The sequence below is a fragment of the Harmonia axyridis genome, chromosome 3 (assembly GCF_914767665.1).
Source record: "Harmonia axyridis chromosome 3, icHarAxyr1.1, whole genome shotgun sequence".
Taxonomy (NCBI): domain Eukaryota; kingdom Metazoa; phylum Arthropoda; class Insecta; order Coleoptera; family Coccinellidae; genus Harmonia; species Harmonia axyridis.
The window spans coordinates 17881450-17904696 of record NC_059503.1 but is presented as its reverse complement, the minus strand read 5'-3'; the positions used below and the strand labels follow the sequence as shown (position 1 = coordinate 17904696).

General features: G+C 32.3%; 1 protein-coding gene across 12 annotated transcripts; it reads right to left on the bottom strand.

Annotated features, from left to right (window-relative positions):
- Positions 1-319: 319 nt before the first annotated feature.
- Positions 320-22929, bottom strand: LOC123677079 (dmX-like protein 2). Of its 12 annotated transcripts, none has more exons than XM_045613524.1 (38): positions 22713-22929; positions 22453-22650; positions 22012-22261; positions 20662-20700; positions 19493-19636; positions 19299-19419; positions 19067-19249; positions 18648-18778; positions 18378-18555; positions 18161-18319; positions 17879-18107; positions 16735-16998; positions 16026-16677; positions 15600-15967; positions 14291-15242; positions 13728-14135; positions 13254-13671; positions 11764-12072; positions 11422-11708; positions 10948-11370; positions 10511-10692; positions 10187-10424; positions 9094-9324; positions 8781-9037; positions 8238-8375; positions 7886-8163; positions 7575-7827; positions 5314-5505; positions 4959-5140; positions 4655-4901; positions 4253-4504; positions 3756-3797; positions 3005-3088; positions 2076-2136; positions 1775-1983; positions 1653-1722; positions 1306-1598; positions 320-900 (listed from the first exon to the last, which is right to left on the bottom strand). In XM_045613524.1, the coding sequence occupies exons 1-38, from the start codon at positions 22797-22799 to the stop codon at positions 706-708; spliced, it is 9204 nt and encodes a 3067-aa protein (XP_045469480.1). In that variant the 5' UTR covers positions 22800-22929; the 3' UTR covers positions 320-705. The 12 variants fall into 12 exon arrangements, with proteins under 12 accessions (XP_045469480.1, XP_045469483.1, XP_045469482.1 ...); XM_045613527.1 differs by having other exon boundaries at positions 10220-10424; XM_045613526.1 differs by having other exon boundaries at positions 16735-16992.
- Between the last annotated feature and the right edge of the window lie 318 nt (positions 22930-23247).

Genomic DNA, 23247 nt, shown 5'->3' with positions numbered 1-23247 from the left:
TGACAGATCGAATTTTTCGAAAGTAAATTCATGTTTTTAAGGATAAAGACTAGACGACAAAAATTCCAATCAATCAAAACTTTCTCACAAAAAATATTGAAGACAATTCTTTTTGCCATGCCACATTCAAAATTAATATTTTTGAAGGAATTCATAAAAAAATAAAGTGACATATTGCAACAACATTGTCATATTCAATTTCCTATAATATCGTAACTAATTAATCTTATTTAGTTCAATAAATTTTAATGAATTATCAGAGTAAACACACTTTGTTTTGAATTTTTTCAAACAGGGAGGATATTAAAAAAATGGTCAGTTGAGATGATGATAATTTATAAATAAAATACATACAACATGAACATTTAAAATTCGTTATAGATAAGTATTTCACTCCTATACGCATGAATATATACGAGTAGGTACATTGCAATTATAAGCTTTCTAACAATAATATAAGATTTTCTATGATAATACAGCCATCAAAATACCACAAATAAAATATTAATCGTTCCATTCTCGACGTCACTCTATTCTAAACAAAAGTAAATAAGGAAATTCTGATTCAATCTGCATGCAATCTTTCTTGATTCAAAAAAATATCAATGGAATGGAACCAATTACAATTTTTCAAAGATAACAACTTCTGCAATAAATTTCTAGATTTATTTTAAATTCTTCTTCCAAACAAATGCTTTGAAGCATTTAATGGTGCAGTAATGTTTCCCTATCTGGTAATTGCCGAACTTTCATACTGCCATCTGTTCCACAAGAGAATAACCTTGCACTTGCATCTAGATATAACTGAGTTACTCCTTGACCAATATTCTTGAAAAATGTACTCCTGGAATGTTCAGATGGGAGAGACATCAGGCAGTGTGGTATCGTCACTCCCCAAATCTATAGAAAATAATCATATGTGTAAAGGTTCACTATTTGAACATGAATAAAAAAATATTCAATACTTGATAAATCTAGAACCATCAAAGGTTGAACTGAAAGTTTAAATAATGTTGTCTTTAGAATCATCATACCATCGCGAAATTTGAGATCTGTTATAACATAAATTATTTTATGGTCTAGTAACTCTTGAAAATTATTGTAATTCTTGAATATATCGATAAATGCGAGGTTTTTTCATCATTCTATTATAATCGTATATTCTAAAAATTCCAAGGGTGGTTTTTATATTTCTTGGCTAATGAGCTAGAGAATTCGAATTTTAAAATAATAAAACAGAAAATGGATAACACAAATATCTATTTATCAAATTGAATTATTTGAAAAAATAACTATTAGCATTACCTTAATGTCCCCATCTGCTGACCCTGTCGCAAAATATTCTTCATGAGGATCTAAGGCTATGCATTTTACGGCACTTTCATGAGCCATATACTTGTGCCTTATAACTTTAGACCTAACATCCATTATACATACATCTCCTCTTTTTCCTGTTGAAATAATTATTTGATGTTGTGGAGCAAATACCAAGCTACTAGATCCTTGATCATGGCAAGTGAAAGCTACCACTAAAGCTTTACCGTGAGGTAAGATAGAATCCCAGATAGCGACGTTCTTGCTTTCAGAACTATGACCAGCTGTAATCATTATTTACTTAGAAAAAATCTCTGGTATTTCACATTACATGTTACCTGTGGCTAATAAACTACAAGATCCTAAGAATACAAAGTCGCTGATACCTTTATTATGGCACATGAGCGTCTAAAAATATACAAATTATCATAATTGAATAAGTTTATTTGAGAATACTTACAAAGAAGGGTCTAGTTGCATTAGCACTTAGTCCTACTTGGAATAAACTCAAATTTCCATCGGAGTCAGCCACTCCAAATTTATTTCCATGCTGTGAAAATCTTACCCTCGTAACCTTGGCGTAAGTTCCAGGTGGGCGGGGTGTAGCAACAGGCTGGGCGTGGCCCCATTCCCAGAGTTGTACAGAGCCGTCTTGACCTCCAGTCAAATCTGATCATAATAAATAAGGATTGTTATTTTGAAATATATACATAAAAATGAAGGTTGATCATAGCATTGAGTATTTCATATGATATACTTACATAATGGCAGAAGAGGGTGTGAACTGATCCGTCTCACATTATCAATCTTGTGTTTTTGAAGCTGAAGATATCAAAATAATCACATAGTTATTATGGGGGTCAAGTACATTGGCAAATGACATATTAACATGCTACAAACTGGCTTTCCATCTTCATATCAAAGTAGGAAGTGTTAACAGCAAATGAAAATCAAAGCAGGAAGAGCAAAATCATTTTAAAGGTGGAAAATCAGTTTCATATCATGATGAACATCTGATTTCACTATAACCCTCTGACAGATTTTTCAATAAGCAACTTCTATGCTTGATTAAAGTCTCTATAAGTATCAGGATACATATTTCAATATGTAGTGATTTGTAACTATGTTAGCATGCAATACTTCTATTTCAGGTATTTTGAGTTTTCAGTTTACATCAACTAGCAAAGTAGTATTTTTCTAACGATTCCTTCAATTTTGGGAACAGATTAACTCAACGCCAATCATGCAGGAAAATTTTAGAGTGCTAAGATATACTATACAATTCATTCCAAACCCCAAAGACAGGCATTTTACCAAGTAAATAAACTCTGAAAATCAATGGAAAACACTCAATATTACAGTTATGAGTGATAATTGTAGTTTCATTTGCTTGAGTAAACTGAATAGCATATTAAAGGCCAAATAATTTTTTCAATTTCGTAACAATAACTTTACTTGCAAAGAGCTAACATTTAAGTTTTCGACTTTTGATCGAATGAATTGTAATGAGTGAGAGTGTTTCCACTACAATAAACTTAGAAGTTCAGCTTGGAGCCCTTCCAGACAACATTGTGAAACTAATTTTCAATCTAACATCAACATATCTACAAACGACAAAACACGTAGCAACTAAACATAGGGATAGAACAAGCATTAGACAAAAGGGTAAACTCTTTGGAATAACACACACCGGCCTAAGCATGTGTGCTGAACGCAGTAGAACCAAGTTGACAAAATTTGGATCGTGACACCCTGGGAAGCTTAACCCCTTCATCTAAAGACAAAGGGTTAAGTTTACACATAAAATAGTTGACGGGTTATAAAAATTAATTCTATTATTGAAACAAATTCACACAAACACACTTCAACTCACACTGCAACTCTAAAATCTGGTGTGACATGTATTATATAGAAATACTCAGTGAACCTTAGTTCTCCACATAATTCAATATTTTAAAAATCGCATTGAAAAATTTAAATATTCAACCTGCAGGTAATATTTTATGTAAAAATATTTTCGATTCAACTGAATATGTACAGCATCAGCAATGATAACTCTTGATGAATCGATCAGTTGAAAGATTTATATCACAATAAAAATTTTTTTTTGGTTCATAATTCACTATGACTAGTATCTTTCTGAAATCACCAATTTCCTGCAATTAACACTAATAGTTTCTGAACATAACTATCTTGACGTTGGATAAAACAATTTTTCACTTAATATAACATGTAAAATTTGTATTGTGGAAACTGTATTGTATAAAGAATTTCTGAATCAATCGAAAGTGAATTTACAGTTAAACCTATTGAATTAGTTTCAAACAGATCATTGGCACTTTTTTTTTTTTAATTTGAAAACTAATAAATCTATTAATTATTAGGTTCAATAAAAAAAACATATTAGTTGAATTTTCATATTTTCTTCAACAAAAACTCACCAATTCAACCTCAGGGGAAGTTTGATAACCCTTTGATGAACACTTCAAATGAAAGTTAAGTGTTATTGTTATGCCATTATCATTTTTCTAAGCAAAATATGTCCCAACCCTCAATAAAGCTATCAAAGAGTGTGCCAAAGCACCAGCCTTTGACAATAGCGTCACTATCAGGCGCTATCAATTTATGTATTGATTATAACTTTCTAATTGATATCACTATGAATTTTGGAAAATCATGCATAAAAAAAGTTGGGATCTGCACTTTATATTTTTGTTAAGTTTAATCTATTTCTTTCATTTTGTACGTCAATTTGATTAATTTCTTTAAAAACCATTTGTTTTGCGGACCTTACTCAAAATAAAAATTGTAAAATTAATATGCACTGAATATCTCTCCAGTTGCATTTGTGATAATACCACTTATACCCATCAACCACCTACTTGATGACAAAGAGATTATAATTCAATAAATGAGAGAAGAAAATTATTCTACCTACCACACTAGTACCACGACCACTCTGACTTGGCATTGCACCTGAGGGGCTTCCAGGTTGTGTATCCTTGGCTTTATCTCCTGCACTTTGAATAACAAGGAAAGGAGGTGCACTTGAATCAACTATTTCTTTATTCATATTCAGAATATCCAATTCACATTCATCCTCTAACCAAGCAGGTAGTTCTAGAAGTAGGGATATGTCCATTTCTTGTAATTCCCTAGGGGTTGCAATAACAATCAATCCAGTTGAAACCTGTAGTAAACCCAATTTTGAATCTTAATATATGATTGGTTAGACTTCCACAAAAAAATGTCATGATTCACAAAGTATTAAGAATTTCACTATAAAAAACATTTGAATGGGAAACAAATTATACAAAAATGATTGCCTGCAAAAACTCACCTGATTCAAACTGAAGGAAGCAATGGAATCTTGCTCCTTATGGATAATACGCACAGGCTCTTGGACTGGTGGTTCCGGTTGAGGAGAATCACCATCTATAGAATTAGAAGAACGTCTCTTTCCAAATACTGCTCTTATGAATATATCTTGGACTCCTTCTTGATGAACCAGGTAGGTCCATAGACGACGAGCTGCAGCAGCAGAATTTTTTGTACTGAAGGGTGTATTTTGGGGCTCTAATAGTTGTCTGGAAAAATATGATATTCAATATTTGATAAATTTTACATGATCATCTTTGAAAAACCTGTATTTCTGAATTGGTGGTCCATATGTACTCTCTACAAAACATCCTGGGATGTATTCCAGTGGAGTTTGTCTCATGTCAAGTTCTCTCTTCAATTTTTCTTGCCAATTCGAGATTCTTCTCAAGCAGGAGTGAATCAATGGACTCGCAACTGGTAGTTCAGAAGATTCAATGCCTGCAATCTGAAACAAATAAATCGCCATTATGTCTTTTTAAAAATAAACAGATTTCATTTGAATGTAACATTCACCAGTCAAACTATTCAATAAATTCGATAAATTAGCAGCGTGATATAACTTAAATGAATACCATAGACCTAATATCCATGGATATTAGGTCTATGATGAATACTTACAGTTAAGAAATCATTGAGCTTCATTTGAGCTATCCTCAGACTAGCTAATTTAAGCACAAGCCAAGAGTATGAATTTGGATCCGAATGTTCGGTATTCGTTGATGATAATGCACGAACATTGTTGTCAAAAACATCTTCATCATCGCTTTCTGAATCACTAGATCCTTCTTCTATATCAGCTAATGTCTCCGGCTGAAAAAATTATTAATAAGGGGTGAGATTTCAAGTAAACACAAAAAAATTAAAAATGGTATTTTACATTCCTGAAAAAATCCTTTAATGAATGTTATGCTGCAGGATTTGTAAGCCGTTAAGAAATTCAATCAAATTTCCATGAATTGTATTCAATATCATGTTTACAGTTTAGGGAAATCAATTTTATTTTTTTTAATATTTACTCTATTTTTAGATCCTTTGAAATTCAAAGATCGGATTCCATTGCTAGGAGCTCAGAGGAACCTCTGATATTAGGAGGATCAATACAATATAAATTATTTATTATAACAATTGTTGTGCTACACTGTATTATTCAAAAATTTAAAATATCTGAAGAAGCTACTGTATAGCGAAACAATTGTTATATTAAATAATTAATTTAATTATTAAGTGGATACAGAATAACTATCATATAATTTCTATTAAAATAAATTTCCATCAAGTGAAGACCGAATCAATCTGTGGCGGCTTCTCATAAAGCTCCACATAGCTACAATAAACACAGCACCCGGTAGCCTAGAGGTTAAGAGTGTAGACTCCCTCACCGAGTTGCGACTAGGTGCCGGGTTCGAGTCCCGGCGGCTCCCGATAATAATAAATTCCCCAAGCGTCTGTGACACGGCACACACAAATATACCAAAGTCACACTGATGAGTACGGTGTGTGTGTGCCAGGGACGAAACGCATAAGTAGGCATATGTGAAATCCTACAAATCCAATATGAGATGAAAAAGGTTCAATAAGTTATGGCGGTTTAAAAAAAATGGTGGAGAGTATTTCTCTGTTTATTTGAAAATTTAAAAATTACGTAAAAAATGGCGTACTACTGAACTGTAGTGCCGGCATTTGGAGGTGCCTTAAATGAAACCCATCCGTAACCCCCCGAATTTGGAAATGGCGGACGTTCAAGTAACCAGCAGATGACGACCGTGCGGCTAGGCATCGATCGGGTCCGTTGGTTGCTGGATCGACCACGTGACCGCACTTTACTGAGCAGATCAGCAGCAAGTTATGAGCGATCAATGTTCAGCTGTGCCATCACTGACACACACCTCCAACAGAACTATGATATTATTTGGTATATAAGCTAACTCTTCCGAAAACCAATGAGTATTATAAGACAATATTTTTCCTCCATAAAGAATGAACAATTAATTCAAAACTTTTTAAACTCAACTGAATTATAGAGGAATACTAATATAAATCAATTGCAGTTACAAAAATACACAAAATATATCATTTTGCGTTCAAAAACTTGGAAAACATTCGAAATTTCGATTCTGCCCCTGAAGTAGACAACCCAACAAACACGGAGAGCAGCGTTGTCACTTCTACAATCTATCTGAAGAAATGGGGAAATCTCTTCGAATCGTGAATTGGCAACAAAAAAAAGTTCGATAATAATTATTGCGAAAACACTGCAAATTTTATAATAATAATAATAATAACTATCGTTTATTATTTCCTCTTTCTACGAAAAATATATTGAAATGTCCGAAAAACATTTAATATACAGGGAATCTGGTGAAGATAGAGCAGGTCAAGTATGTGAGTTGGAATATGATTTTTAAAGTTACAGGACACTCGTTTTCGAGATACAGGGTGTTTTCGAAAATTTTGAAAAAATTTAAACAGCTTTAACTTTCATAATGATCAACTGACTTTGGTGATTTTTTGTACAATTTGTTAGTGACATAAGAGAGTTGAGTTTGTGACAAAAAATTATTTCCGAAATTCCAGGACCGTAATAAGCGATTTTAATTGTTTTAATTTGTGGAAAATTGTAGATCAACTGCTGTGGATGCTGCCTCATAGCACAAACAGAATTTAATTTAATCACTAATTCTTCAAAAGTGATTCCAAACCAATTGTCAGAACATTATCAGCTGAAAATTCTAAAATTACAAGCATTGATACTAAATGAAAGAAAGCTCAATACTACCATTATTGTGAGAAAAATTTTCTTTTCATCTATAAACATTCATATTTGTATTTCACCAATTTCCATAAAATGTAACTCAATTTTTAATGAAAAATATTCTTACCTTTGTCAATAAATAAGCCAGTATACTCATTTGTGGTGGCAAGAATTGTTCACGGTATGTGGGTTTATCCTCTTTCATTATTGAAGGTTGATGACCTAAAAGCTTAGTATTGAGCTTTACTCTCTGTTTATTCAACCAGTTTGTTGCTCCTCCTATTTCTTCGGTAGGTGTAGCAGATTGGGACTGATTTGTTCCAGTAGAACCAGAGACACTTGCTGTTCTCAACAATTTTTTTATTCCACCACCAAATAGTCTGAAACAGACATTATCATAAAGTTTTATTATTCTATTATATTGTACCTAACACTTACAGCCCCCAAACTTCTTGAGTAAATTTCTGCCCTGTCACATGATACAATATAATGCAATCACATGTACAGAGCCCGTAGAGAAGTAAAGATAAATAAGTTGCCGTAAAAGCCTCACACAACACAACATTCAGTCTTGGTGTATCTTCGTCTTTTTCTCTGGCTAACAACGATCTCAAGCTAGTAACTCCAGGCCATTTAGAAGGTAAAGTTGTTATATGATGACCCTCATTAATTGAAATTCTTCTTCTTTTTCCCACCAGATGAGTTGCACAAGCATCCTATCAATAATATATCACTTACACATAATGCAGAAAAATAATGTAATAAAATTTTTATTTGCAGATCAACTCACCTTGGCATCTTGAAAACTACTTTTGAATGTATCTGAATCACATAGAGATTGATAAATACAAGCAGATAATGCTATGGCAAGATCTCTAAGTACCAGAAGTTGACTTTGTCCCATTCCAGGTTGAGCAAGTTCCACCATCTGTCAAATAAAAACAAAATATGTTTATAATTGAGAAATAAGATGATTGGTTGGTTTAAGAGGAAAATAAGTATTTTTAATTCTTCTTCTTCTTCAACCAAGACAGTGGTTGCTATGGGGCCGCTCGAGAACTATTTTTAATGATATTTCTGCATTTTATTCATCTATATTTTAAAAGGTTAAAATAAAATATATAATATTATGCAAATATGGTATTTTATTCATTGTAAATATTGCAAACCACACTTGCAATAAAGTGACGAAATGGGGACACTGAATCAAACTAAATGAATGTATTTCTCATTATCTCTCCAATTTCTTCAAAGTTTCTAATATTTTATTCAAATGTGACACGATGTGGGATAGCCATTACTGAACCGTAGTTAAGGATTCATTCAAACTTACTGTGTGGAGCATATCATGGGTGAGGCATTGTAAATATCTTATTGGATCTGCTATAACAGTCTTACTACTAGCAACACTAGCTGCAAGTAATGGTAAACTTGTTGGAAAAGGTAATGGACTCAAGAGCTGATGATGGGTTTTCTCTTGTTGAAGTTCTTGCAACAATAATACCAATTCCATTCTTACTGAAGCTAAACCTCCAGTAGCTCCATGCAAAGAACAATAACTCAACAGTGTTCTCAAAAGAGTTTCGTTCGCTGAAAAGAGAAAATCAATATTTTTCAAAACCGAGAATGAACATTATCAAGGATACCTCTTAGCCACATTCTCCTCTTAACTGCCCTCTGTACTTTGGCTTCGAAATCAAGTTTTTCTTGAATCAAAATTTCGTGAAGAGTAGGCCTAGGATTTACTTCGCCAGGCTCAGGCTCTTGTTCCAAATCCGCCAATTCAGATATTTCAGTTGGACTGTAGTTACAAAGCTGTCTTAGGGCTTCAACTTCTTTTTCTAGCCAAATATAAAGTTGATACCGTAGCTGACCACCTAGCCAAAATGAACACAAACTGTATGTAAATATTGATTATATGACAAAATTTTTTTCATTGCAGAGAATCTTTATTTATGGATGCACAATAGAAATTTGTAATTTTTTAGATAATATTTTCTATGAGTATTGCACTGAATAGCTTATTAGTATCAATATTTTAACGCATAGAGCCTACTGTAAATCACAAGAATGTTAATTACTTCAACAGATACATTCCACTTGGGGTTATTGGTCTCTTCATCGTTAACTTAGTTTCAATTGTAAAGACCAACAACACATTTCAATAAAGAAACATATATCATTGTTAAAAATTTTTCATTGTTTAATAAATAGTGCAGTTGAAATTTGAGCAATAATTTCACAAAAAACAAGTTTTGCAATACTGTGCTCAATAGCATAAGAATGGATTATCATATGAACATATCACTCACAGCCATTTACTAGTTTAGTGACCTTGAATTCCCTAAGATAACAAAATCGTAGTCAAAACGGCGTCTAACGTAAATACAATTTTTGTGAACAAGAATTCTTTCAACTTTGAGTCCTTATATCAAGTATAAAATCATAATGGAAATATTCAGAAATAATGTTCAATTGAAAATATTCCTATCTGAGTAATATCAAAATCCATGAAGTTAGCTACTTTTCATTAGACGTAATATAAAGTTGACTCTACCAGTCACATTTGTTATTATTCAAACCTTTTTAAGTAGCGTTTTTAATATGCATGCTTGTTTTGTTTCCCAGCATTTACTACCTATAACTAAAAAGATCTGTTCGTTAGTAGAAAAACAACATTGAATACACAAGAAAATCCTTGCTGAAAACTCCGTGCGACATTTATTTTAACGAACAGACCTGTTATCCCTGAAGGCAAAAAAAATTGAGTACCATCAACTTCAAATCCAGTGGCTAATGTAGAAAGTTCTTCCATGAGTATTTTAAGGCAGGCTACAAATTTCAACTGTTGTGCCATGATATCAATTTGTTGATATCCATCTTCCTTATCTACATTATCAGGTTCAATTTCTGAGGTTGTTTCCTTTTTAGAACCATCTATGTTCATACTTATCATACCATCTGAACCGTCAGAATCCTAAAAATTGAGGTAAGTAGTACTCATGTGACTACAGAATACATATTAAGTATTAAGAAATTTGAATAAAATGACAATATTGTTACCTTATCATCTTCATCATCACTCCATTTGAGTTCAAAATCATCAGTTTTCACGCCAAAACCAGTAACGGGGGCACCCCAATCCACTGCACAGGATTCTTGATTACTTTCAAGCTTTACACCATCCCAACTGAGAATACCAGTGTCTATCTCAGGTATAGTTTTGATTTCCTTTGGTGTTGAAGCTAAAAATTTTTATCATAGTCAATGATATTTAAAATATTGTATTTGTTACAAATACAAATTAACATTTTGAGAATATGAATGAATTGAAATCTTAATATTATTACAAATTAATTTCCTTGAGTGAGTATTTGAACTGTTCAAATTTTACTGAAGGAACTATCACTTACCCTTGTATACTTTACCTATTCAGGTTGTAAACCTTGTATATAAAGGGAAGGTGACTGTTTCTTCAGTAAAATTTCATTATTATTTACCTGGAGTGTTTTTAGGATCAGCAACAACTAATGGAAGTTTCGACAAAACTTCCAGAGCTAACGCTGGACATCCGGCTCTGAAATGACCATGAGCAGTAGTGAAGTAGAGCTGTCTCTCCAAAGGGGTAATTGATTCTTCCACTACCACTTGTTTTCCACCATGCAACCACACTTTTCTTTGTCCTCTACTGGCAACATGCTGTCTAATCAAAAGAGGATGGGTTCTTAAGTAAATATAGAAATTAAATACATTAGGATTAGTTTCTCTTGGTTCTTTTGTTTCATCATCATGGTATTTGTGTTGTGTTCCAGCATTTCCTATTAACAGTGTGCTAAGTGCAGCTTGATGATCTTTCAATGTCCACAAGGCCATAGAACGCAAAAATGGATCAGGATGTGCTTTACAAATATCTTGATTGTTACCTTTAAAAAAATTAAGATTAAATATTGTACATCTATGGGAGACATTCTTACCATCTTCATCACACCCTAATATCTCTGTATAGAGTAACTTTTTTAGCATATTATCATCTCCTTCGTACAACCGAATGATAATAATAGCTAATTGAATGTCATTTAAACGATTAATACATATTTCAACAGCATCCTTGAGATTTCCAGCAAGTAAAAAGAAAGCTGCAGCATGATCAAATCTTTGCTTTCCCAATAATGCATAGGCATTTTTCAAAGCAGCTCTTCTCCATCTTTCTTCGCTGAAGTTATTTGAGAAGAAATTGGTCATTCTCTCATCATGTTTAGATCTAAAACATATTTTCTCCACAATCTTACTCAATCTTAATTATTTTAATACCTTACCTATAAAGTCCCCACAGTAAACTTTTTTTATTCATGGCTAAATAGTAAAGGGCTGCATCCATCGGATCTTGTTTAGCTTGGAAAGAGGCTTTAGCAAGTACTTGGACACACTGTTTCAAGAGACTCATATTTCTTATCCACCAAGCAACTCCTAATTCTCTCAAAGTAGGCCAAGTAGGCTCTGCTTTTGCATAGCTGGGAATGAGATTTAAAAGCTCTTCTTGACTTTCTGAATGGAAAGCCCAAGCTAAGTTATTTGTTCCAACTCCTTGCTTCTGGAACTGAGCTCTTTGTGCCAATGGAAGACATCTATTAAGAAACATTGTTATAAATATGGAGCTCTTTTTAGAATTGGCATAGTTTTATTTTATTATTTTTCAATCACTTCTTCTTATTAGGTAGGCTTTTTGCAATCAAATAACATTGATAAAATATTTGCACTCCAATTTGAAAGCTCATAGAATTTGAGGAATTATTCGACATCAAATATTTCTAACTGTTATTTAAAATGAGATACAACTATCTCACAAGTCGTAACTAAAATAAGTGTCCGTGAAGTTTTTTTTTGCATTCGTTAGTAACTATTTGTAACATAAAAATTTTCGTTTGTACCTCAAGGACTCTGGTAGAAAAATACCGCATTCCGCTGGGGTGGCAACTTCACGTTTTTTTCGAATTACTATCGGAAGCAAGAGAAAAAATATGAAAATTTTGAAAAAGTGGGTGCTAACTTCGCCCTTTTCGGAGGGATATTTTTTCATTACAGGTAAGGTTAAAAACAAACATTTTTGTATTGATAACAGTACTAATGATGTACTTTCAAACTGAATTTTTTCGAGAAAAATCGGAAAAAAGCGTGAAGTTGGCACCCCAGCGGAATGCGATATTTTTCTACCGTAATCTTTGTGGTACAAACTAAAATTTTGGTGTTACAAAAAGTTATCAACGAGTTACTAACGAATGAAGGAAAAAAATTCTTCATTTTCCAAAAAATGGGTGCTAACTTCGCATTCTAGGAGTGATATTTTTCATTAGTCATTTTTTTGTGCTATTCAATTATATGCAATAATAAATCTTGAAAATTAACTATTGGTAATGAATTGTTAATGGACAGAAGGTTGTTAATGGATACAATTTTTGACACATCTTCTTGATACCTTGTGTTGTACTTGTAAATTGAGTTAATAGTTTAATTAACACTATTTACTTAACACTTCGTTGACACTTAGGACTAGACACAATAGATAGGAGTGTGAATTTTCAAACCCATGTTCTAAGTACCTAGTCAAAATGCCATTGAGATTTATCATTAGGAGTATTTATTGCAATTTGATTACTGCAATTTTGATTTTCCATAAAACAAAAAAGTGATTTAGCAGACTTCATTCTATAAAGGAGTATTGAACATAACCAACTCAAATTCAATATTCACCTGAGCACATATTTGCAATGGAATAGGTTATTATGGTGTGATATTCTGCACTCCTTACCTTAATAAGTAACCATAATGCTTCATGGCCAATAAAAATCTAAGTCCACAGTCATCTAAAGAATCTGCAATAACTTCATCTGGCTGGCCTACAAGATTTTCTTTCGCCATTGCCGACTTAGCAGCATCAATGGCAAATCTTTCAGCTAAATCAGTGTTGCAAGTAGCTACAGTGTCAGCAAGAGCTAATAAATGCATCTGATCCAAACTTGAAAGGCCTGGTAAATGCATATGTGTTAGAAGACGAGACAAAATACGTCCTTGTTTAGGAGTAAAATGTGTTAAACCGACGTGTCTTTCAGATGGACGTCTTTCAAGTCTTGAAACTTCTTGATCTTCCAAAAGAGTATCCAATGATTCTTCCATTACTACATTGTTATCGAAAAGTTCATTGTAATCTTTTTTTTCTTCCTGGACAACTAAAAATTCAAGTAGGTTATTAAATTGCAATGTATTTTTATAAAAGAATAATCACCTGGTCTCTCTTTGTCTGCCGCCAAAAGTGTCCATAATGGTAAAGGCGCAATATTTTGTATTTCATCATAATCTAAAGCAATTTCTCCTATGCTTGCCCTATGTTCAGGACTACCAGCAGGGTAACTGACTGATAAAGTTCTAGCTCTTGCCCAATTTTGTATTTCTTCTGGAGTGTCTTGTGTAGCACCACCAATACACTTAACAAGATGGCCCAAAATTGCCTTCACCCAACGTATTTTTCCTGAATTAAGCAATTCCATCAATTGTTTTGGATGATATTGTGGTAAAACTGGACAGGCTATTCTTGATGCCTCGAACAATCCGTAGTCAGGCATATAATCAATATTTATGTCTTTATTTGCCCTCTTTCTGTCTAAGATTTGAAGATTTACTGAACTAATCCTTCCTATAAAGCAAAAAAATTAATCATCATCAATAACTCAATATTTCACACAAAACACAATATATTTTCCTCATCAAAATTCTAAATTTCTGAAAAACTTCTCAAGTCTGTGATAGTTGATATAAAAGAAACATTGTAAGTGTCAAATTACTACAAACCTAAAGTTGGTACTGCTGCAAGCTTTCTTTGGTTCTCTTGAGTTAAAGTCCTAAAATCAACCTCTCTTCCTGCTCTACAATCTATTTCATCTGTCTCTGTTTTCTGGTCACAATTTTGAGGTTTCCACTGAGTATAAACATGCATTTCAGAGTCCATTCCCACCACTAATATACCATCTCTGACCCAACTAATTTGCATGGGTAGAGCAGGTAAGCCGTCAGCTGTTTCTAGTTCAATTTTCCTTAAAGTCATCCATTTGAAATCGTCAACAAACATAGGTTGTGCAAGAGAACTAGCCTTTCTCAAAATAGGGCGATAATTACTTATAGATTCTTTCATTGCTTTAACATTAGCTTGTGCTAAGTCAGTAGAAAGAGGTGTGTAGAGCATAATCTTACTTCCACATGCTACAGTAAGAATATGAGATCCATCTTCACAAGACACCCAATCTAGTTGGACAATATGCTTTTGAGTTATTGGACAAATATTTCCCATTTCAGCAATGGATTTTCTAAGTGATTGAAGTGTAGTAAAGCTTGGAACTGCTAATAAAGTAGGTTTCATTGGTTCTGCCGATAAAGTGTTAGGTCGATCTTCAGCTAGAGTATGTAAAACCTCATTCAATCTCTGTTGCTTCTTTTTTAAAGTCCTTGAATCATATAGGTAGCTCAAATCAAGATGCCTATCTATATTTATTTTAGGCAAAACAATATTCTTCAAATGGATTACATCTTCAAGTATCCATTCTGTACCACCAGTGCTTTCACATTCATAAATTGCAACACATAAATTAATATATCTTGAGTCATGATCATTTTTATTTGGTCTTGTGAAGCTTTTTCCATATTTATATGCGCACGCTAACCTGCCTGAGTAAGCGACACTAATATTAAGAACCTGTCCTTCTATCTCTATAGCTGATTCCTTGTGCATATTCCATTCAACCCATACCTGAAAAACATTTTGATCAATTGAAATAAAATTTAATAAATTAATAGATTTCGATTTGGTATATACGGTGGAACCAGAAATTAACTCAAACTGAATCATTGATCATGAAAATTTTATTGAACCCACAATTAAGATGTCTAGAAACAGTGGTCGGCACACTCTTAAAAAGTTTAAGGTCTGATTGGCGACTTTTGTAGTGAACAGTCCTCTTAAGTTGATTTCCGCATACTGTTCTATGGTGCTCACATTAAATTACTAGACATCTTACCCAGAAACGCCTTTCAATAAGGTTTGAGTGAATATTTCAACAGTTTTTCATTATGGTATCAGAAAAAAAGTGTTGATTTATTTGCTTACCTTCTTTGTATCAACTTTTTCACCATTTTCTTCAAGCATCATGTGATTATATTGTTTGACTGTTTGTATGTCACTAGAAACAGACCAAAACCTAATTATTCCATCACTGCAAGCTGTTGCAAAGCAATATGGCGCTAAACAAGCAGGATATATCGATGCTGAACTCAAGTGTCCAGCTGCAGGAGCTGCATGAACGATTTCAACGCCCTCTGGTATAGGAAGAATCTGTTTAACTTCTCTTCTGGTTGTGATATTGATATGCGGCGTAACTTTTGCATGTTTCAAATGTAGAGATTCCAAACTATTTCTCCTCGACAGATCATTTTCATCCTGAACTAGATTACAATCAGGTACATACATTTGACTTCCTGTTAACAAAAATAATAAATTACTAACATCAATTAACTGTGATAACCTTGTATATACCTGTTAGAGACATTTCACCTTCATTAGATGCAATTACCAACTTCCACATATGAATGATGGTATTCTGATCTGTACAATCTAGCAGGACTATGAAAAATGGTTCTTCGAAAACCGTGGATTGCTGTAGATCAACCATAGCATCATTTCCAGATAAGTTTATAGGAGTAGTTCTTTGTCCAGTAATTAGCTGTTCTTGATAAACATGAAGGAAAATAGTGTTGTGCCATTGAATAGCTTCCGAAATAGTTTCTAATTGAATTATACACCCTGGTCTGGATGTACTTTGTTGCGATACAATGTTTATATTTTCAAGTAAGGTAGCTTCATCCATTGAGGACAAGTCAGACATGGCACTTTCATTATCTTCATTTTTACGATTTTCTTTAACTGAGAGCTCTGCAAGTAAAGTACGGGCATCAATTACAGCTTGATAAACTCTCAAGCAATGACCATCAGAAGCAACAAAGCAAGCACTTGGGGAGTTTGAAAAGGTTCCTAGTGTACTTGATGGTAGTAGAGTTGGAATCCATGCAACATTACTAAAAGCAGATGGTTCTGGGGAGCTTATTCTTGCTAATTCTGAAATGCCTCCAGATTTAGATAGAGGACCAACTGCATCTACTCTCCATAAAATCAGCTCGCTACAAAATCCCTGAAAAAATACAATCAATTACTAATCTAGAGAATATACTGAGTGAATTCAACTTACACTCTTGCTTTCTGTTTTATTGGAATCAACAATATTGTGATGACTAGTAGTGAGTAATAAAGGTAGAACTGGATGGCATGTAATATCATTAACTCTAAACCTGTGTCCAGAAGCACGACTCCTGTGCCCTATACTGAGTACTTGACTGAACTTCGTATTTTCGGCAAAAGTTAACTCCCACAAATTCAAAGTACCATTATCATGTTTAGTAACTAAAGATACATGTGGGGAAGTGCCTGCCTGTTCCTCCTTAACTTGCTGCTCCTTGAATATAATTAATCATATATGGGTGTGAAGTGACAGACAGATAAATTCCTAACAGAACTCGAAAACTCTCCCAAAGATAAAAAGAATTGCTTAGCTTGTTTCAAGTTTACATATGATAAAATAAGTGGTATTTGGTTATATGCCTATATGATAGTTTTGAAGGGAAGTAAGGAGCTTTTTTATTGAAAGTATGGTACTGTATCTTTCTGCAAACTCAAATATCTGAAGTTTCATGTATTTGAGTAGTTTTTGTTTGGTCAGCTTTAATGTATCTATACAAATAATACAGTAGTAGAAATCGGTTTGGCCCTACATTTTATAAATTCATGAAAAAATTAGCATGGGCACTGAGAAAATTATTATAATAAGTGAAATCTAGAATACCTTTTTGAAATGGCCATTAATTAGGATCAAAATTGGTAAAAGGTTTTCTAAATTTTTGATTTCAGTTGGCGTTTCTTTGTTTCAGTGTTAATTAGCATAGTTTGATGTTTTCGACTATGTTTTTTTCCTACTTGGTGTATTTCTTACAGTTTAAATTCTAACTTATTTCTTTATCAAGTTCTTTGTTCTTGCTTTGTCATTGTTAAAATCATACTAAAAATGATTATAAGCGATAAAGAAAAGTTACAGGACAAAATAGGGTTTTTCAGAATTTTTGTCTGTCAATATGTACACACTTATCTCCGAAAATACTGAACGGATTGTGTTACAGTTTCCACAGATAAATTGAACTTCTTTTTAAGGCTGTTTCTATTGAATTAAGACGAAGGGAAAAATGTAAGAAGTTTTTGAAGATGCTCTTTCGAGTGAATGTGGTCTAATTTATAAATAAGTATTGTTATTATTACAAATTCAATAGTTTTATATATATTACCTCTGAAATTTTCTTATTTTCATTTGATTCTTTGATGATAGGAAGATTATCTTTATTGATACAATCCTTCACTAAATGTTTTAATAAAGGTGCTGCATGATATAAACTGACTGTTGTGGACATACTCATAGAATCACCTATGGGAAAGGCTTGAGGAATTCGTGTGGAAAATGAAACCTGTGCTTGTCTGAAAGAGCCTGGATGATATTCATCCAACCACTCAATTACCCTGAAATGAATAATTTGAATGTGTTGTAGAAAATTTCCTCTTCATAAACTAACCATATAAGAAAACTTCCATCTAAGGGGTGTATACTGAACAATAAATCAGGACTATGATGCCAATCCCTCAAGAGTGTTTCTATACGAGCATCTAATCCATCAGATCCTCCTGATTCTAAAGGTTCCTCTGTGTGATCTTCCATATGAACCGACGTACGTCTATAAAAAGATTTGTTCAAAATATTAAATGAAGTACTATATCAGAATTCATAATTACTTGGTGTATTCTTCCAATAAGGATTCAGCTTGCAGACTGAAGTGCATTTCTTTGTTGTCAAGCCAATGTAGAACAAAAGCAGGTCTAGGATTGCAAAAACTAATATTTGGCACCAGAGGAATATCAGTTTCGGCATTCACACTGGCAGCCAAATGAAAATGTAATCCAGGAGTTACTCCTAAATGAACAAAAACATTTAGTTGAAATTGAACATTTCCTGTGTATTCCAAACATCAAAGTCTATAGCGTAAATTATTTGAATGAATTTACCTGTGCCGTGGTATCCATATGAATGAAAATCATGCACACTGTAAGTTGATGGTAATGTAGGTATTGGAGGAGATGTACCAATAGTTCCTTGTGCCTGATGCTTTGCATGACGACGGATGTGGAAGCAAGTCCTGAGATATGTATTATAATCAATACTGAATTTTTTTTTTAACCTAAATTTTTAGTAATCAGTTATGAAAAGTGCTTTCGAATAATAACCTGCCAATAATAAATTAACTACAATGCTTCAGTTGCAACAATATCAATGAAGTAGAAGGTAAGATACCCTTGCTATAAAAATTATCTTTTTTCCTAATTCAATTTAAATGAGTATTTGAAAACATACATTTATGTATATTTTACAATGATTATACCTAATTTGTCTGTTCACTAGTCTTTTTACACTAACATCCACTTACTTCATATGTTTCAATCTCATCAGAAATCTATGCTTGTGTCGATGTGTTCTAAATTTTGGATGGTTAGCTTGGGGATCTAACTGAGATAAATTAACTAAACCATCTTCTGGAAGCACAGTCTCAACCCACAATCTGCAGATATTATCTTTGCATGATGTTACCAACATATTTGAAACTGACCCTCTAAAAGTATTTGATTAATTTTAAGATCCTTAAAATATATTGGACTTACTTTGGCATGTATTTGCTGGTAGTCCTCCAAGACAAGTGTGTTACAGCTCTAGGATGAGCAATGTAAACAAATGTGTATTCTAACTCCCTTGGCTCTTCAGATGACTTTGAAGTGAATAAAACTAAAATTTTCATACAATATTTTATTGAATCTCTGATTATTTATCACTGAAAAAATAGCTGACATGTTCTTACATTGTTTGTTCTCATACCAAATCTTCACAAGTCTGTCATCCTCTCCACAAGTTGCAAATAACGTACCATCTGGGCTGAAAGCCAAATGTTGCACAGGAATTGCTGTTGTTGCTTTCCATACACACTGCCATGATTGTTCAGGTTCTAAAACCATGTTAAAATTGTTTAATTCATAATAATATAAATACACTAATACAATTATTTAAATTGATTGAGTACATAAAATTTAAATTAGTATATTAATACAAACATTTCATCAACATTTTTCCATATACCAAGGAAAGTAGGAAAAGTTAGCTTGAAATATATATGATCAAAAACAACATAAAAATGTTCTCTATCCAATTTTCACAAAATATCTGTAATTATTACAGTAAAAAGACAAAGTATTCAATGTTATATGACTTATGTGAATTTCAAATTGGACATAATTAAAAACATAAGCACATATTACAATACATAATATCTCTATATAATGTTTCTAATCCTACTAACATATTTATTAGTATGACCAAATCTTATTCGGTTATTAGAATTTAGGATAAAACCTTATTCACCTATAATATCTTCTTTTGAGTAATTATTCAGTTATTATTATCTCACTAAATATTTTCTTGATTTTAATTGAAATCAACTTTTAAGTCAAAATAAAATAAAAAAATATTGGAGAATTTTTAGCAACAATAATTTTCAAGTTACCCTTAGACTTCTAGCCATCAAAATGCTTGAACTGAAATCTCTACTTAGTGGAATTGTTGGCGGAATAAATAGTCTTTTTATGTAAAATATCATAATTAATCTTTAGTCACTGAGAAAGCTTTAGACGAAGAAATAAATTATTTCTGATTCTTCCTTTAAATTTTTTTCTGTTTATTGTCATATGTTTCATCAAGCTAAATTTCCCTTTTAGTTAAATTAGTACAACCTTGAAGTATTATTGAACAGAAACAACTGTTACTGAAAGAAGAATGTTACAAGTTAACCATTCAAGAACCTTTCACATACATTATAGTTTTCAGCGGCCAACTGGACACAGCAGATGAAGAATTTTAAATAAAAAAAACTTATTAAAACGTGATAAGTTTAAAATCTGGAGAAGCATAGAAGCTGAAGCCGAAAATAAGAGTTCACCTTGCAACACCAACATTATCCGTAGACAGATTACTCACTTGGAGTTTTTGGTTTGGTCCTTAATGCCTCTGATGCTTCTTGAGGCAAATATTGTGGATAAAATGTTGAAACAGAGGAAGACAACAGTTAGTGCTTTTTGTTGTGAAAGTGTGCTTATCAAATGATAATGTATTAAACAAATAGGTTTAACATATAAGCATTAGGATACAAGTCTCTCTTGAATTGTGTATATACATTATGAAAATTTAGCAATTAAGCAGACTAAAAGCAGTCCAATAAAACTTCAAATTATTACAGAAATAATAAGTGAAATATCAGACTTGTTAATGATATTTTTATTCTTTGAAATTTTTACTTTTTCATGTTTCAAAATATCACTTTTACAATAACAGAGTAACAAATAAAAAAATTTCAATTACTCCATTAAAGAAAGATGAAGTGTTATACAATTTTATTATCTTCAGAATGAATATTTATGTAAGATGAGTAAGATTTATGTAACGAGTGACTATGTTTGATATTTTCTATCCTGAATCTTCTAGGCCCCTCAGAAGCTTAGAGTTTTTATGAGTAAGAAGGTTCTGTGTAGACTTTGTTACTGTGTGCCCCATCAGTACTTCACGAACATCACTGTTAATTTTTTACTCAACATCCTTTTTTCTGTAGTAGATCACAATCATAAAAACTAATATATTATTTGACAAAAAAAATCCTTATTCCTATGTGGGTATATCCCAATAATTTATTGTATATCTGTTTGCTTTGACTGAGCTAAAATCAACTAACAAATTATAACATTTTTGGGTTTTGTTCAGTATATTTTGATATTCTTAGAGCAAAAATAGAAAAAAAAATTATTCACCAATACCTATATTAAATTTATCAATGAAAATACCAGAATACCTGATGGAATTGATATTGAGCATGTGTAACACACCAAATAAACAACAAGGAATACAAATCAATTCAGAACTGAAATAGTTCATGAGATTTGAGTAACTTATTTCCAATTTATTATTTGTATGATAGGACCTAATTTTCAATTCAGGTCTATGATAATTTCTTAGTGTATCATATGATATTCAATTTAGAATTAAATAAGAATTTTATTCTATTAGCAGTGTAATTTTAAGAAGTAAATAACTAAATTCATTTGTGAAAAAAGTTTTTTTTCAAATTATAAAAGATTGTTACTCGTAACTTCTACTTCAAGCTGTAGTATTTCAAGATCCTTAATTTTTTATCAAAAACAAAAATGTACTGAACTCATCATAATTTCTGAAAATATTCAGTCCAAAATCAGATGAAATTAATGATTATTAGGTACATGAAATTAAATCATTCAAAAAAAAAAAACAACCACTTGATGAATCATGTAAGATAATCACCTGAAGGTGTTTTATCCGAATCTTCAGCATCACCTCCTTCAGAGGTTTCATTTGTTTCGCCACCAAGAGTGAAGGTAACACCTTCATTTTGTGTATCATCTTTTTCCTCAGGAGCAAATGTTTTGAGATGCCATAACTGCACATGTTCACCAGCTGTTAATAGTCTTGTACCTTCAAGGTTCCAACTTAATGTTTTGATAGTGGATTCAGTTTTGAAAGTACCAGTTTGAACCCAGCGATAATCCAGACCCTAAACAGTTTTTTGTGATATAAACTTTAATACATCTAATAATAATAATTAATAAAGAAGTTAATAATTTTTTTTAAATGATTAATTTTATTGGTAATATATGTTTTACAGATCATCAAATAAACAGTGAAAAACAATTTAACACTCATTACTCTCTTGTAGAATTCAAGCTCCTGATTATTTCCACTTACATGGGAGGAGTTATTAGATATTAAAGGTGTTGGCTCATATATACAAACAGTGTTATCATAAGCTGCTGCAATTTTACCAGTATCACTAGAACAATCAATAGCTGTGATTCTAATGTAATCATGCACAGCTCCTGGAATAATTTGCACTCGTTCAAAAGTAGGAGCCAACAAAACTATATTACATCCAGCTGCATAGGCCTTGAAAGAGATATATGTAGAAAAATTAACTATTAAAATCATAAATTACAGGTTGTGCTCACTGTAAATGGGACACCTTCCACACTTCCCACAGCAAAACATTTATCGCCTGCATTACAAGCTCCACTAACAATTTGATGTAGATTCATATTCCTTAAATTTAGAGTTAGTTTTTATAATTCATATTCAATGAAATGTTGAAATATTGCAATTAATTTCAATTAGAGTTTGTCGTTTGTTGATTCCTTGGCAGGAATCAGCTGACCACACTGACAGTAATATATAATATTCTGTGGATGTGCGCGTTCAAATAATATGGGCGTTGTCTGTTGATTTAAAATAGAATATATTTTCAAATTTTCTCTACTTGCAGTTTCAATCAATGAATTTATGGTACGAATTCAATTCAATGGTCTTCTCCTATTTGATTATTAAATTTTTTCAATATTTCATTGTTTTACCTCATGTTTCTTTTAATTTTTACCAACTAGTTTTACATATGAATTAATTTTAATATAATCTTAAAGATCATTTGAATAAAATGAAGAATTTGAATTCGAAAGAATTTCATGTTTTTGTTGTTATTGATTTTCTATG

What these genes read in the sequence shown, in the direction of transcription:
- LOC123677079 (XM_045613524.1), bottom strand. Translation starts at nt 22,799, where the DNA reads ATGAATCTACATCAAATTGTTAGTGGAGCTTGTAATGCAGGCGATAAA. An exon ending in AGGTGAAATGTCTCTAACAG is followed by an intron (nt 15,968 to 16,025) that starts GTATATACAAGG and finishes TTTTGTTAACAG; the next exon opens with GAAGTCAAATGTATGTACCT. An exon ending in ACACCCTCTTCTGCCATTAT is followed by an intron (nt 1,984 to 2,075) that starts GTAAGTATATCA and finishes TATTATGATCAG; the next exon opens with ATTTGACTGGAGGTCAAGAC.